The following is a 16,438-nucleotide window of genomic DNA, read 5'->3' as shown; positions in this document are numbered from 1 at the left end:
GTTACTCAGGGCACAAAGCCCTCATGGAAGTGAACCCCAGGAGGGGCTGGATCAGTGGGGCTGGTGTGGGAACTTTCCCTTCCCTGGCCCTCGCAGCAGCTGCGTCCCAGCCCTGCCAGGAGCCTCTTATCAGCCCTGCAGGAGCCTCTGCAGCCCAAACAACCCATGAGGGTTTATCTAGGCTGGGAGGGAGAGCTCTGAGAGGTCGAGGATATTCTTGTGCTGCTCTGCTGTGGGTGAGCCCTGACCTGCAGAGTCCCGTGTCTGTCCCTCAGTTTGATTTCCCAGTTTAGCTGTGGGATGTTTCACATCCTGTCCCAGCACTGCTGTCAGGGAGCTCTCTCGCTTTGCCTTCCAACCTTTCTTGACAGCCTTGGCTGTGGAACAGTCACATCCCAAGGCTGGGACCTCCCTGTCTCTCCCTTCCTGGCTCAGGTTCAGGATCGAGCAAACTTGGTTAATGTGTAATAAAATGTTTCTTGTTTTTCTGGTGGAGGCTGAGTGCCCCGTCCCTGGGTCCCTCCACGGGCACATCCAGAGCTGCCACTGGGGAACCTGGAGATCGTTTCCTCCTTAGGGAAGCTTTCAATGTAAATTAGGTAAAAAGAGCTTGCCCACATCAGGAGAGTTCCCTGCTCTCAGAGCCATGGGAATGCTCCTGTGTCCTGAGGTGAACTCTGTGGAAGTTTTATTCACACCCAGAATGGGGCTGTGAGTATCAGATGGGTCATTAAGGGAGTTATTAAAAGGGACTTTCTGTGGACTTTTCCTGGCTCAGTCCCACCTGCTCCAAAACACCAAGGCAGATTTTAGGTCTTGCCTTGTACCCAGGGGTTTACTTTAGTTCAAGTTCCTATTTCTGTTCCCTCATCCTTTTCCCTCTGCCCACCTCTCCATGTGCTTTATCTGCTGCTTCAGTGGGGAATTTTAAGGCAAACTGTTGTATTTTGTGGTTCCCTGGTCCCCTGGCACTCTTGAGCTTATCAGAACCCTTCAGCACTGCTGTGAGAGGGAGTGAAAGCTGTGTCTGCTCTGAGTGTGAGATATGTGACCAAACCCAGGTGTCTGAGTCTTCAGTGTGGGAGGAACAAAGTGCAGTGGGGTCTCCAGGTAGTGCTGGACAGGACACTGACACAGCATTTTAATGTCAACATGGCCAGATTGAACTGGAATCTCACTTTGGGCAGCTGTGTTGGAGCAGTTTTGGGGAGTTTCTGCCCAAAAACTGCTCCTGTGCACAGGACAGCAGGAAATCAGTTTGTGGGCTGGATCACACTGTTGGGTCCTGCTTTCTCTCTTGGAATCTGATCACTGAAGTGGTTTCCAGTGTTTCCTACCACACAGGGAAAAGCTGCACGTGAGGCTTGGGCTGTTGGGCAGAGGTGATTGAGTTACTGTGGTGGGCTCCTGCCTCAGAGCTGCTTCAGCTGTGCTGATAGCACAGGAATGGAATTGTCATCCGAGGAAATCCCTGGAAAACGCTTCCTAGACAGTGGCCCTTGGGTAATTCCACAAGCAGTAGCACACAGGGAGTAATGAGAGTGCACTAATGAGCTGTGGAGGATCATAGAGGTCTGAGCTTGGGCACCTGGAGATGTTGGGCTGGAAATAGGATGTTAATGCCAACCTTGGGTCACTCCTTGCTGATATCCCAGGCCACAGCCTCATCTCTGCCCCAGCCCTGTCTCCTGGTGTTCTGGAGACCCAGAAATTGCAACTAAAACGTGTTTGGGACTTCCATCAAATCAAATTATTTTTCTCTACCCCAAAATACTCCACTTCTGCCCCAGGAAAATGAGCCCTGAAGGGCTCTCTGAGTCCTGGGGAGGATGTTGAGGGCTTCAACTTGTAAGACACAGTTTCCTTAAACCTATTGGGAGAATCATTTCTCTTTAGAGCAGGTGGAGGTGGCTCATTCAGGCGGACACTGCAGAGTCTCATCCCTGCAAAAAAAAAGGAGTTTAGTGGGATTGCCAAAAAGAGGCAGGAAAACCTGGCAGCCTGTGGCTGCAGCAGCAGCAGAGGTTTAATAACGCCGTGTGCTAATAGCCTGACACGTTAATTAAGTGTTTGGGGCTCTGTGGGATCCCAAGTGCCCTGTGCTGTACTTACCACCTCAGCGATTGCTCTGCTTGGAATTTGTGCTCCTTGGAATTCCTCTGAGGGTTAACCTGGGTTATGGGGATGTGCTGTGGCGGTTCCTGGGGTCTGCAAATCCCAAACTGGAACCTCCAAACAGGGACAGCTCTGCTGGGGAAGGATTTGCTGGAAGCTCTGGAGGTGTGAGCTCAGGTGGGAATGAGCTGATCCCTCCTCCTCAGAGACGTGTTCCCCTTGGAGCTGTGTGGCTCAAGGACTTCCTCTGCTGAGCTGGATGTTTGCTTGGCTTGAGAGGTGAAATGCTGGGACCTGTACTCCGTGGAAGAGCCCAGAATTCTATATTCTGATGGATATAGAATTTGGAATGCCAGACATCCCTGCACAGGAGCAGGATGTGGATGGAATCTTGGGACTAGGAAAGAGAAAAAGAGACACTGAAATCTTCCTGGCGCTTCCAGCCCTTGGGCTCACACACTCCTGGAGCAGGTGCTGCACTTCCTAAGCTGCCAGGATGTTGTGGGAAGAACCTTGTGAACCAAAGGAAGGCAATGAATCTTTTGGCTGTGTTTGGCTGTGTTTTGTTAGGCTGGGAACAAAGCTGTAGGAAGAACACTGGATCTCACAGTGGAGATGTCCAGGAAGGGGAATCTGCTTTCCAGGCTCCCTTTGGCATGTTCCAAAACGCTGTGGCACATGGAACAAAGGGGGCAGCTTTGCTATTTACAGTTCTGAGCAGCAAAACCCCCTGTTATTTACCAGAGCAGGTACCTTGCAGGGGATAAATCTTAATCCAGCAGGATGAGCTTAATGGATCTGACACAGCTCGAGTCAGGTCTTTTTTCCCCCTTGTCTCCTTCCCTTGGAAGCAGGCCTTGGCCTCTGGCAGCCTGTCTGCTCACACACTTGCAGTGGGCTGTGGTGGGGTTTTGTTGGTAGTTTTGGAAGAAAAGAAAAAATCAAATTTAGGCCTGTTCTGAGGAGGTGAGACCTATGTTCCCCTACTGGAGGGGTTTGCAAAGCGAGATGGGATTGGAGGTGACTGGGCTGGCTGTCCCTGCTCCTCAGGCATTCCAGAGCAAAAGAGGGGCTAAAAATAGAGGTAATCTTTCCTCTGGGAAAAGGGTGGCTTGGCCTCTGCCCCAGGGGTGGGGGCACTGCCCTGGCATTTTGGATTGGTTCGCAGAGTCCTCCTGGGAGGGGGGGGAATCATTACAGAAACATGAGATATTTATTTGTCTGTTGAAGGTGGGAGGAATTAGTTTTTGTGCTTCTGAGTTGTCTTACAGGGAATGAGCTGTTTGGATCAGGATTTTAAATGTGTTCCCAACATTTTGGCCTTAAAGTTGTGTTTGAGTGTGTTTGCTCCCCTCTGGCAGCCCTGGTTGGATCCCTCAGCCCTCTCCTTTCATGCTGCAGGATCTCCTCAGCTCCACACTGACACTGGCTGCTGTTCCTTGTGCTAATTTAATCCACTTCAGCCCTTTGGTCATTCCTATAATTAGACTTGTCTGCCATGTCCACACAATACTTGGGAGTTTTGCCGTGGTATCCTGGGTCTCTGCTCAGCTCTTGGTGGATTCTTCTAAATCCAGAGCTGAGAAAGGAGTCTCTGGCCTTAATTTTGGTAGTGAAATAATTCCCACTGCTCAGGCATCCTTAAAAGATCGGTGAGGATTCTCCTTGCACTCCTGCATTGGAGAAGCCCTTTCCAAGGAGCAGCTCCTGGTTGTTGCTCAGCCTTTGTGCTGGCCCCAGCTCATTACTGGAGCTGCTAATTGTGCCCGTGAGGGGCTCTGAGCTGGCTTTGGGCAGGGGCTCTCACTTCCAAGGCTGTGCTCAGAATTCCTTGTAATGCTGCTTCCCAGAGGCTGAGCTGATGAAGTGTGACCACACTGCTTAAAGCACTCACCAGATCACTCTGGGAAGGAGAATTTGGGAGCTCAGCACAGCCCAGGATGGAGCAGCAGCAGAACAAAGTGAAAAGCAGGACATGCACTGCCAGGCACCAACAGAACCACCCTGACCTGACTGTCCTGCTCTGCCTGTTTCTCCACAGCTGGCATCCAGTGGGATTTTGCAGGATGAGTTTAATGCAAAAGAGACTAAACTGTGGTTTGGGACAGGTACAAAATCCCTGGAGCCAAAGATCAGAACAGCTGACAGAGGGTGACATTCAAGGGACTGTTCCTCAAGCCAAGGGAAGGTGGCTCCTCACTGTTTTACCTTATTTATTCCCCACAAACACAGCATTCACTTCAGGTCTCTGAGCCATTCAGTCAAGTTAAGTTTGGGTGAAATTTTGGAAGAAATGGAGTTGGGAATAAGCTTTTTAAATGTAACTTTTTCCTTGTCTCTTCTTGCAGGGAGATCCAGCTCCTGCGGAGATTACGGCACAAAAACGTCATCCAGCTGGTAGATGTGTTGTACAACGAGGAGAAACAGAAAATATATCCTTTTGCACAGGGCTGGTGATCAAATTTGAGCTGCCACTGTTCTCTGCTGTACTTCTGCTTTTGGGAAGGCCCTTTTGGATGGTTCTTAAGCTTAAATTTTTGCAGCTAAATTGCTTTTGCTGCTAATAACCATCCTGCCCACCTGGCAGACTTTGCACACAAACACAAATTCACACACACACTGATCAAGGCAATTTCATCCTCACTTTGCTGGATTTTGTGTGACTCTGCCACGCTGAGAGCACTTTGTCTGAACCAGTGTGGAAATTCCTGGGGCTGATCCCTTGTAGCATATGTTATAAATGGATCCTTTTATTTTTGACAGTGTTTTCTAACTACTGTCTTCTTATTACAGTACTCCAGAAAAGGAGTAATTTAATTGTGTGCATTAATTAGATCAAACACTCTGCCACCAGATCATTAGGATAAAGGAGTGTGACAGCTTCTGCTTGTTCTGTGGCCTCTACAGAGTGAGGGGACTTCAAGTCAATTATTGATAGAGAGATCCTGGTTAATTAGGTAGAAGGGAGGAGGCAGCAGGGGGAAAAGGAGCCCGAGAGAGACATCGTGTGTTGGTACCAGGTGATGACAACACAAAACCATCCCTGGGAAATGGGATCTCTCCAAGGATGCTCCTTGCTGGACTTTAAGCAGTGCTGGTCCAGAGTTGGTTTTCAATGCTTTTCCCTTGCAAGGACAGGTTGGCTTTTTTGTTTTTATCTTTATCTGCTTCTACACTCTCACAAAGTTTGTTCCTCCCTGTGCTGATTCTGACAATAACTGGGGGGATTGGTTTCCACTGGAACTTGGAGCAGGAATTCATCCATGATTTTGTTCAAGCCCTTCCCCAGCTCCTGAGTGGCACTGCCTGTGCTGCATGTCCTGGGCTGTGATAGAGCAGACCTTGAGCAGCCACATGGGGAACAATTTTGGGAACAGATCCAGCAGAAAAGGGACTGTTTCCTTGAGGCTGCCCTGTGGGCATGGCCCTGAGTCATGCACAGGCCTGTGTTGGTTCCTTGTAGGAGGCAGAGTTGGGATTTAGGGGGAGATGTCAACTTCCCCGTTGGTGATTAAATAGAAAAATCCTAATTTCCAGACAAGCGCTGTGGGATTGGAAATTGGGGCTGTGGAAGGAAGGATTTTGTTCCCACCTGAGTGTTCTGTTGCTGATGGAGGAGCACTACAGGCTTGAGCTGTTTGTCATAGAGTCACAGAATGGCTTGAGTTAAAAAGGAATTAAAGCTCATCCCGTTCCACCACTGCCATGGGCAGAGACACCTTCCACTATCCCAGGTTGCTCCAAGCCCCATCCAGCCTGGCCTTGGACATTTCCAGGCATCCAGGGGCAGCCACAGCTTCTCAGACCTGTGCCAGGGCCTCACCATCCTCACAGGGAAGATTTTTTTCCTGATCTCCCATCTAATCCCCCTCTCTGCCAGTGTGAAGCGATTTCCCCATGTTCTGTCACTGTGTCCTCTTCTAAAAAATCCCTCTCCATCTTTCTTGTAGGCTCCCTTCAGGTTAAAACTGCGTTTGAGCAACTCACCTAATAAAAACCTTCAGTGATTTTTTTTGGTGAGAAAGGGAAAACTGTGGCAACTGGATTAAAAATATCAATGACTTTTAGTATTTAAGGGCAGTTTGCTGGCCTGCTGTGGCTGGGAGTGCAGAGCTAGTGGTGAATGGAGAACTCATCCAGGCAGAAAATGAACCCAGTTCCATGAGCAGCATCCCAGGGATCCCATTACCAGTGTGTAGAGCTGAGTGTGGGAGCAGAAGCCCTTGAGGAGGAGAACTGAGAGCTTGGGGCACCTGTAACAGATCTGCTCCAGCCTGGGAGTCTGTTCCCTAATCTGATTGATCAACCTGAAGTGGATCAGTGACCAGGGAGGGCTGAGGAGCAGCCTGGCTGTTAATGACACCCAGCCAGGGCTGTCCTTGAGCCTCTTTGCTCCCCAGGAGCTGGTTTGGATTATCTACCACCACTGTTGTTCTCCTGACAGTGGGAGAGTTGGTGTATTCCAAATCTGATAGGAGTAGTTCACAGATTTCTTCTTTAATAAGAAAGGCTAGGAATAAATTTTGGGAGCTCTCTCTCTTCTGTTCTTGCTTTTATTGATTTTATTGATCTGAGAATATTCATACCCATCATAAATTCTGGTTTAGGGTAAATTTAGAGTATTTTAGGGTCTCTCATGGGGAGTGGAGCAGGAATTTAATGAGCTTTCAGTGTTTGGAGCTGCTAGATGGAACATGCTGGAAAGGGGCAGCAGGGTCTTCAGCCCAGATCCCACACAGGGCAGGAGTTTCTCTTCTGCCTCTTCTACCTCAGGTGGCTTCTTGGGGCAAAAGTAACTTATTTTGGGTTCAGGTTAAGAAGGCAACTGCCTGGAGGAATAACTGACCATGCTCAGGATTGTAGGGGTTCCCTGGCAGCCTCTGCTCTGTCAGGACACTCCCCAATGTCCCAGGGTCTGTTTTCCCAGGCCCCTCCAAGCCAAACTTTGCCTTCAAAAGCCCAGGGAGAGGAGAAAACAGACAACTACAACATCAGGCTGTCTGGTTCCTATTTTTTTGGCCCCAACATTAAAGCTTACAGAGATAAAAACTGGAATATGCTGCAAGGGAACAAATGCTGCAAAGTGCCAGCAGCTCTTGGCATTCTGTTGTAACTGTTTTTATCCATGTGGTTTCACAAAGCTTCTCAGCTCTCCAAGGATCCTTTTTCCTGCTACTGGAATACTCCTGTGCAGCTGGGGTTAAGCAGCAGCTGTTTCATAGAGCACACAACTGGGTTGTTTGGGACAGGGAGTGAGGAATAACCAACTTTGGGGAAGGTGGTGGGAGCTCACTTTGAGCTGCAGAGCACCCAGGGCCCTGGGGGAATGGGCTGCAGCTCTTCTGCCAGGGAGTTCCCAACTTTCTGTGCCCACTTCAAGGTATTTCCCTGTTCTCTGTCATGCCTGTGAGATCTCCAGCTTGTTTTCTGTGGAGTTCCCATCCTGGTCCAGGTCTGGTCACAGAGCTGCAGATGCTCATTTGGCAGAAGGATTTTCCTGTAGGTGCTTTCCTGTCCTGTGGGAGCTGGAGGAACATTCCCTCAGCACTTGGGAAGTGCAGCCATTCCCTCTGGGATGGGGCTGCTGCCCATCTGATGAATGTTTAACACTGAGTGTTGACCCTGGAGCTTCCTTAACTCTGCCCTCACGTATATGGTGATGGAGTACTGTGTGTGTGGGATGCAGGAAATGCTGGACAGTGTCCCAGAAAAGAGGTTTCCAGTGTTTCAGGCTCACGGGTAAGTTCTGTTCCTCTCCCCACTGTGTTCTCTTGAGTTCACTCTGCTTCAGACTGTGTTTGAAAGCAAACCTGGCTTTGTGTAGTAATTTCATATTTTACACCCATGCAAAAAAGTGAAAAGCTCTTGAAGTGGCCAGCAGGGATTGCCTTTAGATTCTGGGAAGAAAACCATCCTTCTATTGATTTTTCTGTTATTTTTGTTTTACTTCATGAGCTGCCCAAGAGCCCCCGTGCTCTTGCCTTGCCAAGGGGTGTGAGGGGGGAATCTCCTGCCTAAATGGAGGTCAAGCCACAGTTCAGCATCAGAAAAGACTTTAAAGGCCTTGGGATGGATTAGGGATTGGCAATATCCAGCATGATCTAGTAGCTGGAGTAGTTAGCTGGGATAAGCTGGAGCCCCTTTTACTCCTCAAGGAAAGAAACCTGAGAGAATTCTGGGAATAGATAACAAAAAACATTGTCAGGATCAAATCAGGGCAGAGCAGCAAATCCGTGGCAACTACATAATTTTATGGTCATATTGTCATTTTAGTTTAAGAGATCTCTGAGATTACAGACAGCCTAAGTGAAATTCAGGCACATTAATGTTATTTCTGGGTATTATGAGATGAAACATTTGCCTCTACAACTGCCAGGCTGCGTGTGGGTTACGATGATGGCCCAGAGTCTCTGACCACAGCAAAAAGCTCCTTTCTACTGGCTAAAAGTGTTTGATTTTTTTTTTCCCCCTCTCCCTCTCTCTGCAGGTACTTTTGTCAGCTTATAGATGGCTTAGAATACTTGCACAGCCAAGGGATTGTCCACAAGGATATAAAACCTGGGAACCTCCTGCTAACAACCAATGGGACACTAAAAATATCTGATTTAGGCGTAGCAGAGGTATGTGAGAAGCACAGCAAAGTCAGAATGGGACATTCTAGATTGAGGTCACCTCTGTGGTGTCATTGATTTATTGTGCATTTAGGTTTTTGTTCTGTTGCTCTTGCAGAGTGCTCTGAGTGACTCTGAATATTTATTGCAATTGGCAAAGCACTTCTTTTGGTAACAGCATGAAACCTCTGCTCAGGAAACACAGGGAGAAGGAAGATGTCAATCTTGGATGAGCCCAAACGTGGGGGGAAATGGGGATAAGCTGCATAACCTTATCCTTCTTTTTATATGGAAACTGTCTTAGGTAGGAGAGGTGCAAGACTTGTCGCTGTGGCGTGTGGCTGCTGTGGTGGCATGATCTTATCATCTGTAGATGTTCAGTAGAGGAGTTCTCCCCTTTTGTTTCCCAGGTGGAACTTTTCCAAGAGTCACAGTTTGTTTTCCTTGGAAGCCTGACACTGTTTGGTCTCTCCTGCCTCAGGCATTGCATCCGTTCGCGGAGGACGACACGTGCAGGACGAGCCAAGGGTCGCCAGCATTCCAGCCCCCAGAAATTGCCAATGGCCTTGACACCTTTTCAGGCTTTAAAGTCGACATCTGGTCTGCAGGGGTGACACTGTGAGTGCTCAGGAGCCCCCAAGAACTTCACAATTAATGACGCCCTCAGATAGCTCAGTCCCGGCCCAGCTCTGTCATCGCTGCTCTCGTGTGGTGGGGGGAGCTGAGAGGGGGGTGCTGCTCTCTCCTCTGGGTGGGCTTATGCTCCCCAAAGTACCTGTAATTCTGCACAAGGGGATCTTTGCTCTCCATGAGTGACTCTGCAACTCCCAGAGGCACAGCCAGGGCAGTAACAGAAACCACAAGTATCTCCAGTATTTATTTTTAAGTTTTTTCTGTCCTAGACTGTGATGAAAGCAGGCTAAACTTAAAGAGGTTTTGCACATACTACCAGATATTCCTCTTTTGGTTTCCCCTTGGCTGCTTTTTGCTTATGTAGTCAGGTAAGAACCGAATACCTGTGGTCTGCTTCTCATCCTGCTTCTCCTTCTGCCTTCACAGATACAACATCACAACGGGTCTGTACCCTTTTGAAGGGGATAATATCTATAAATTATTTGAAAACATCGGGAAAGGCGACTACACAATTCCAGAGGATTGTGGTCCTCCACTCTCAGACTTATTGAGAGGTGAGTCTTCCCAGCTGGTTCCAAAAGGGGTAACATTTATAGATGCAACAACTCCTCAGCTTGCAGAGTGCAAGAAGTGCCAGAGCTTCCTTCCAAGTGTCTTTTGAGGATATGGGATCCTTTTAGTCAGGGAGGTTATACTTATAGCCTTACAAGACTCTGGCAGATCTCCAGCAGTGGTGTTTTCCTGAGATCCACCAATGCCCTGCACAGCTCACAGCCACTGCTGTATAGAATGGGTTCTTGCATTGCTTCCTGTGCTGTGAGAAGCTTTTACATCTAAAGACAAAGCCCACAAGAGGTTTATGTTTAAATTTGGTTTAAATTTAAAATGGCATACTAGCATTGATGCTGGACAGTGAGAGCACTCTGATGCTGTTTCCAGGCTTTCCCTAATGTCACACACGGAGTACTCAGGTCTGCTGTCCCTCCTCATCAGCCTTGCCTCTGGACTTGTCTCAAGTCCCATTTGTTTCCTTCCCCCCAAATTAGAGCTGCAGGATATTGGAGCAGTGACAGGTTCCCAGTTTCACAGCAGGGCTGGGATAGGGCCACAAGGACCAGGAGAGTGGCACTTTCTGGGGAGAAAGTTGTGGGTTTTTTTTGGTTTTTGTTTTTTTATTCCCATCACTCATTGCAGCAGCTTGATGTTTAGTGCTGAAGAGTCTCTACCCGTGAAAGCTGAGTCAGGCAGGGCAGCAGTTGTGCTGTGCACAGCAGGCAGCCTGGTGAGCCTCTTTGGCAGGAGCTGGGATGTGATTCCAGCCTGTGGGAGAGCCTGACCAGCATTCCCAGTGCCTCCTCTCCCTCAGAACAGCCGGGTGCAGCTGTGCTCCCCAGCCCTCAGCACCGGCTCATCCTCTCCTTTCTCTTCAGCTCTCTGTGAGCAATCAGCCCCCAGATGCAGGATGTTTGTCTTGTTTCACGTTGGTTTTCCTGTTCCTTGTGCTCTGTGGGGTTGGTGAGGGGCTGGGGGGCACTGAGTGCCTCTCTGCCTGCAGCGAGTCAGCTCTGCAGGGCTCCGGGCTGGGCGCGGGTCCCCGGGCCTCAGCGCGGGCCCCTAGGCCTCAGCGCGGGTCCCCAGGCCTCAGTGCAGGTTCCCTGGCTCGGTTCAGGCCCCTGGGGCTGGGTGCAGGTTCCCTGGGGCTGGGTTCAGGGCCTCAGGCTCAGCACAGGTCCCCTGGCTCAGTTCAGGGTCCCCCGGGGCTGGGTTCAGGTCCCCTGGCTCAGTGCAGAGTCCCGGGCTCCATGCAGGGACCCAGCTCCTGGCTCCGTGCAGGTCCCCAGGCTCGGTGCAGGTCCCCGGGCTCCGTGCAGGTCCCCGGGCTCAGTGCAGGGACCCAGCTCCTGGCTCCGTGCAGGTCCCCGGGCTCAGTGCAGAGCCCCAGGCTCCGTGCAGGGACCCAGCTCCTGGCTCCGTGCAGGTCCCCGGGCTCCGTGCAGGTCCCCGGGCTCCGTGCAGGTCCCCGGGCTCCGTGCAGGTCCCCAGGCTCCGTGCAGGTCCCCGGGCTCCGTGCAGGTCCCCGGGCTCCGTGCAGGTCCCCGGGCTCCGTGCAGGTCCCCAGGCTCCGTGCAGGTCCCCGGGCTCCATGCAGGGACCCAGCTCCTGGCTCTGTGCAGGGACCCAGCTCCTGACTGGGTGCAGGTCCCCGGGCTCAGTGCAGAGCCCCAGGCTCCGTGCAGGGACCCAGCTCCTGGCTCGGTGCCGGCCGTGCTGGCGGCAGGTGGTGCTGTCAGTCCGAGCTCTTCCGCTGCCGCCACCGGGGCTCCCCCGGCCCCTCAGCACCGAGGAGCTGCCAGACCCCCGCAGCCCCCCTCGGAGGTTATTTTAGCTTCCCTGGCTCCGTGCCAATGATGAAATCAGTTATTTCCATGTGTTTCCAAAAGCATTAGCCAGCTTTAGCAGCTCTCCGAAGGCGTTACATAAGGCAGCGCTTCCAATGGCGCTCGGCACAGCCAGGATCCGCCTGAGCCCGACACAGGGGCTGCTCACGGCCTGATGTGCCTCACATTGGACCTGCCAGCCCCAGGGAACAGTGGCCTGAGCTCCCTGTGGCATTTGGCTTGTGGCTGCTGACTCCAAACGTGGCCTTTTAATGAGCTGGGAATTGCCCAAATGGAGCAAATGCTGCAGTCCTGTTGGTCCAGCAGCAGCTCTCCTAAAGCATCCAGCAGAACTCCTTGGAGGTTTGTGATCAGCCTCTCAGCTGCACTTAGTGCTTCCCCCAGGGAAAAGGAGCGTGGCAGATTTCTCTTTTCCTGTGCTGAGGATATTGACAGCTTAAAATCTTGTGCTTCATTAACACAATAACTCCCTTCCTAGTTCTCTTCCCACCCCTGCGTGAGAGCTGGAGCCAGAATTACCTACTCTTCCCTCTGCCTGATTTTACATGGCAGAGCCTTGAAATCTGGTGTCCTTTGTCCATCTCTTACAGCCTGAGTCTCCTCCTGCATCCTCACTGCTGTCAATTTGTTTGTCTGCATCCCTTCTGTGCTTCTGCACCACAGAGGTGGGAGTTGAGTGGGTTTGGCAAGGAGAGGAGCTTGCCTGGAAGGAGGTGACCAGACCCCTTTCTTTCAGGGCAGTGGGAAGCCCTAAGGATCCCTTTTCCTGTCCTCTCTCCCACCTGAGAACAGTCTTCCACCCTTCATCTTGCTGTGTGCAAGCTGCTACATTGCAAAAGCTGGCATAGCCTTCTGATATTCCCCTTGCTTGCACATTTTCCAATGGTCAGCATGCCAGGTGGCCTCGAGAGGGATGAATTTTGGGGTGGAATTGCCCCAGCTCTGCCTGCTCTGGAGGCCTGAGCAGCTCCCCAGCATCTGCTGAAGGCCAGGGCTGAGCTGTGCAGCCGTGGCACCATGTAGCTATGGTGACAAACCTGGATGCTTTATTTAGTTCCTGCTTTTCCTCCAGAACATCTGCATTTCCTGGTGGGTGCCTGCTCCTCCTGCAGCAGGCTGGAGCTGAATCCATTGCCTGTGGATCAGATACTGTAGGTGGCTGTGTTTGTGTGAGCAGCACAGACACCCCCAGCTCAGCTCTGTCGCTCTGGTGCTTTTGTCTCATCTTTGTGTTGATTTGAAAGGCTCTAAAAGCCCTCACAGGGCTGCAAGTGCCTGGTCTGGGTTTGAGTGAGGCAGAATTCAGTGCAGCAAAGTGCTCATTTCCTCTGTCTGCCAGGGCTGTGCTGACCACAGGCACCACAGCCAGGCTATGAAGCAAACACAAACACACTTTGTAAGGCTTTTTTGTTCTTCTGTTGACTACTTTTGTAGTGTGTCTTTACTTTTCCTTCCCCTTGAGCTTGTTCTTATCTTTGTTCCCTTTTTCCAGAACAGCAGAGTTTAGAGGACTTAAAGCTTCAGTGGTATTTAGCTTGTAAAGAGACTCGCATGACAGTATATCCTCCAGATTAGTTGGGATGCTGCTCCTCATTTTGTCTCCCTAATCAGGGATGAAGCTTTATTTGTACTCTTCAGGGATGGAAGGAAGGGCTGGTGCTGTTTTGTGTGTGCAGTCAGGAGAGATGTGTCAGAGTAGAAGGGTTTATAAATAGTCTTAAGGTTCTTCTGGCAGCATCTGCCCATGGCTTATCAACTCCTGTGCACTTTGCTTCTGGATCAGAAAAATGCACAAGGTCAGCTTTCCTCCTCCTGGGCTAATAGACTTTTACTGGAAGAGGAAGCTCTGAGGCTGCAGCTCTGCATTAATCAGCATCTGGATTGATTTCCAGGCCCTGAGACCTGGGACATGGTGGTTGGATCCTCAGCAGTTTGCTTTGTCACTTCCATGACCTTCCCTTGCTGGGACAGTGAGAGGATGCATCCTGGTGACAGTGGGATGCTTTGATTCTGCTGTGGCAGGGGTCCCCAGGGCTGTCTGTGCCCTTCCAGAGGCTTGGCCTAGATCACAGGCTCAAGATTTGCCTGCAGAGGGAGTTTGTGACCAGAACAGCCAGCTGAGTGCAGGGAGAGGGAGAAGGTCCTGCCTCATTTACAGATTGGCCTCACACTGCTTTTACAGTGGTTGTTAAATATTGATCCAAGTTGGAGACTGAAATGGAATCCAGGTTGAGTCTGTTAATTTTGCTGTTGGATTTCTTCCTGCTTCTCCAGTCCCACACCTGAGACTGTCCTGTGTTCTGAACTCCAGGAATTCTGCCCTGGAGCTGTGCCTGTCCAGGATCACTGAGTGTGATGAGGGGCTGGGTGGTGTGAGGAGCTCAGGGCAGATCCACGATCTCCAGTTTCTGGGTTGTCACTTGATGTGATTTTGAAAGGGTTTTGAAACTGTTGATGTGCTGCAGAGGACACGATACCCCTGTCTGGGCACGGCTGTGTGGTGTCTGTTCTTATCAGTTTAATACCTGATAATTCTCAATGAGGGGACTTCATATTTTAGGAGTCATTTCCTCATGGAAAGGGTTGTCAGGCACCCAGTGAGGTTTGGAGTGAGGTTTGGAGCCCCCATTCCTGGAGGTCTCCAAAGAATACCTGGACATGACCATGACCCTCAGGGTGACAAATTGGGGATCAGCCACAGGCTAAACTCAGTGATTCTGTGGCCCCCCTGTATGCACACAGCAAATCCTCTGGGAATACTGGGGAGCAGAGCTTACACTTGGGCCTCCTGAAGCATTCCCTGGCACAGGCTGTCCCATCCCTGCTCGCAGATAAACTCCAGGGAAGTCTTTACCCTAAATGGCCGCAAGCGGCGGCTGCTGCGGGCAGGCGCTCCAGGATGACTTGCCTGGTGAATAGAACATGATGTTTTGTCTTGCTGAAGCCTCTCTTCAGTGCAGGACTTGAGCCACGGAGCTGCCACGAGTGACTCAGAGCTGAATGTATGAATGTACATTTTCAGTGAGGACACTTTCAGATGTTCCCCCAAATGTGGTCATTTTCTCATTGAAGTAAAAATTCCTTTTGCTCGATTATTTTCCTTCTGCCTTTTTAATGGCTTCAGAGAAACAGCTCCCTGTGCTGTGGCTGTTTGTGACTACTGCTCTTTTAATCATTTACCTTCAACTTCTTCTCCTGCTTGTACCGGTTTCATCTGGTAAATGCCTTCAATTTCAAAAACACCTTGAAGTGTGGTTTTTAAATAAATCAGTGGGGGGAGTGGGTGGTGTCCTGACTTCCTGTTTCTTATGACATGAATAAGAGAACCAACCAGTACTCGTCCCCTAATCTTCATGTGAGAGCTCTTTGCAGCCCTATTTCTTAAAAAGAGAAAAAAAAAGCCAACTCATTTGGGAAGCTCAGCTGTGAAACTGTCTGATCATCTTATTAATAGGTTCTTTAATTAGGTGTGGGATGGGTTTTTTTTCCTCTGAACTTCTTTCTTTTTCTGTAATGTGAGGAGAAATTCCATCTGAACGTGAGAAAACTCCTTTGCTGCCAGGGTTGAGCTCTGGAACAAGTTGCACTTGTGGGGAGGGCGGGGGTGGGTGTTGTAGAGTTTCCATCCTCAAAGACCCTCAAAACCCTGTCCAAACAATGCAAAACTCTGAGGAATTGGGCTCTGAGGACTCGAGTGCCTTGAGCCAGGAACCTGCCCTGTGACCTGGAGAGCTCTTCCTGGATTGCTTTAACTTCCTTCATGTGATGTCATGTGGATCAGTGGTGATCCCATCTGCCTTAAAGCTCTTAATGCTGTCACTAGCATGGATAAACCTTCCCAAATTGCCAGGGCAAAGTGTATTTTGGGTTCTGGGGGGTGAAATAACCTCAGTCTTTCCCCACTGTACTGTCCTATCTCCCCTCTTTGCCCAAGTCCTGATCTGATGTGATATGAACAGACTGACAGGGAAGATGTTCTGGAGCAGTTTTTGGTGATTTATCTCTTCCATGACCTTTGAATTGTAGGTTCTCATCTCCAAGGCCCTTGCAGCTTCCTGCCTGTACTAGGATGTGTCTCTCCAGCCCTCCCAAGTGTCCACCCCAATATCCTGCACCTTTGTGTTTCTCAGTGTGTCCTTGTCCTGGCTCTCCCCAGCACTCTGCACTCTTTGCTCCTGTCCTGACTTTCTGAATTCCTGTTTGACAGTGAGTGCTGCTTCCCAGACTTTTCCTGTTGCTGGGTTCCTCCTGTTCCAACCCATCTCCAAACCCTCATTTTTCATGCAACCTGTTCAAGACTTCACAGTGCAGGTGCTTCAGGAGCAGCAGGAGATCATCCAGTAAAAGCAAAACTCCTTGCAGTGTTCAACCATGAGGCTTTGTTAATGTTCAGAAGGTGAATATATTCCTGGAACCTTCATTGGAGAATATCTTGGATGCTGCTGGATGAAACTCTCGGGGTTCCATTGGCTCATTTCTGAAGAATATGGCAAAATTTTCTCCTTGCCTTCTGTTGAGTTGCGAAGCTTCTGAAATGCAGTGGAGCAGAGTGGGCATCCCAGGAGGCTGTTTAAGGAATCCACCTCCCTTTCTCCCAGAGAGAATAGGCATGAGCTGCTTTTCCTGTCCCTGCTCTGCTCACCACCCACCCCAGCTACCTCAGCAGATGATCCCAGAAAT

At 50.2% G+C, this 16,438-nt stretch overlaps 1 protein-coding gene across 1 annotated transcript in view; it reads left to right on the top strand.

The window, feature by feature from the left end:
* Nucleotides 1–16,438, top strand: part of STK11 (serine/threonine kinase 11) — a 32,593-nt gene that overhangs the window by 2,275 nt on the left and 13,880 nt on the right. Inside the window, exons 2-6 of the mRNA XM_054650006.2 lie at nt 4,464–4,547; nt 7,765–7,854; nt 8,603–8,735; nt 9,208–9,344; nt 9,786–9,913. Coding sequence (XP_054505981.1) covers nt 4,464–4,547; nt 7,765–7,854; nt 8,603–8,735; nt 9,208–9,344; nt 9,786–9,913 — 572 coding nt within the window. The remainder of the gene's footprint in view (nt 1–4,463; nt 4,548–7,764; nt 7,855–8,602; nt 8,736–9,207; nt 9,345–9,785; nt 9,914–16,438) is intronic.

Source organism: Agelaius phoeniceus, chromosome 29, assembly GCF_051311805.1.
Source record: "Agelaius phoeniceus isolate bAgePho1 chromosome 29, bAgePho1.hap1, whole genome shotgun sequence".
In the NCBI taxonomy this organism is placed as follows: domain Eukaryota; kingdom Metazoa; phylum Chordata; class Aves; order Passeriformes; family Icteridae; genus Agelaius; species Agelaius phoeniceus.
Note: the sequence above shows the minus strand (reverse complement) of the source record. Positions and strands in the feature narration are given on the sequence as shown.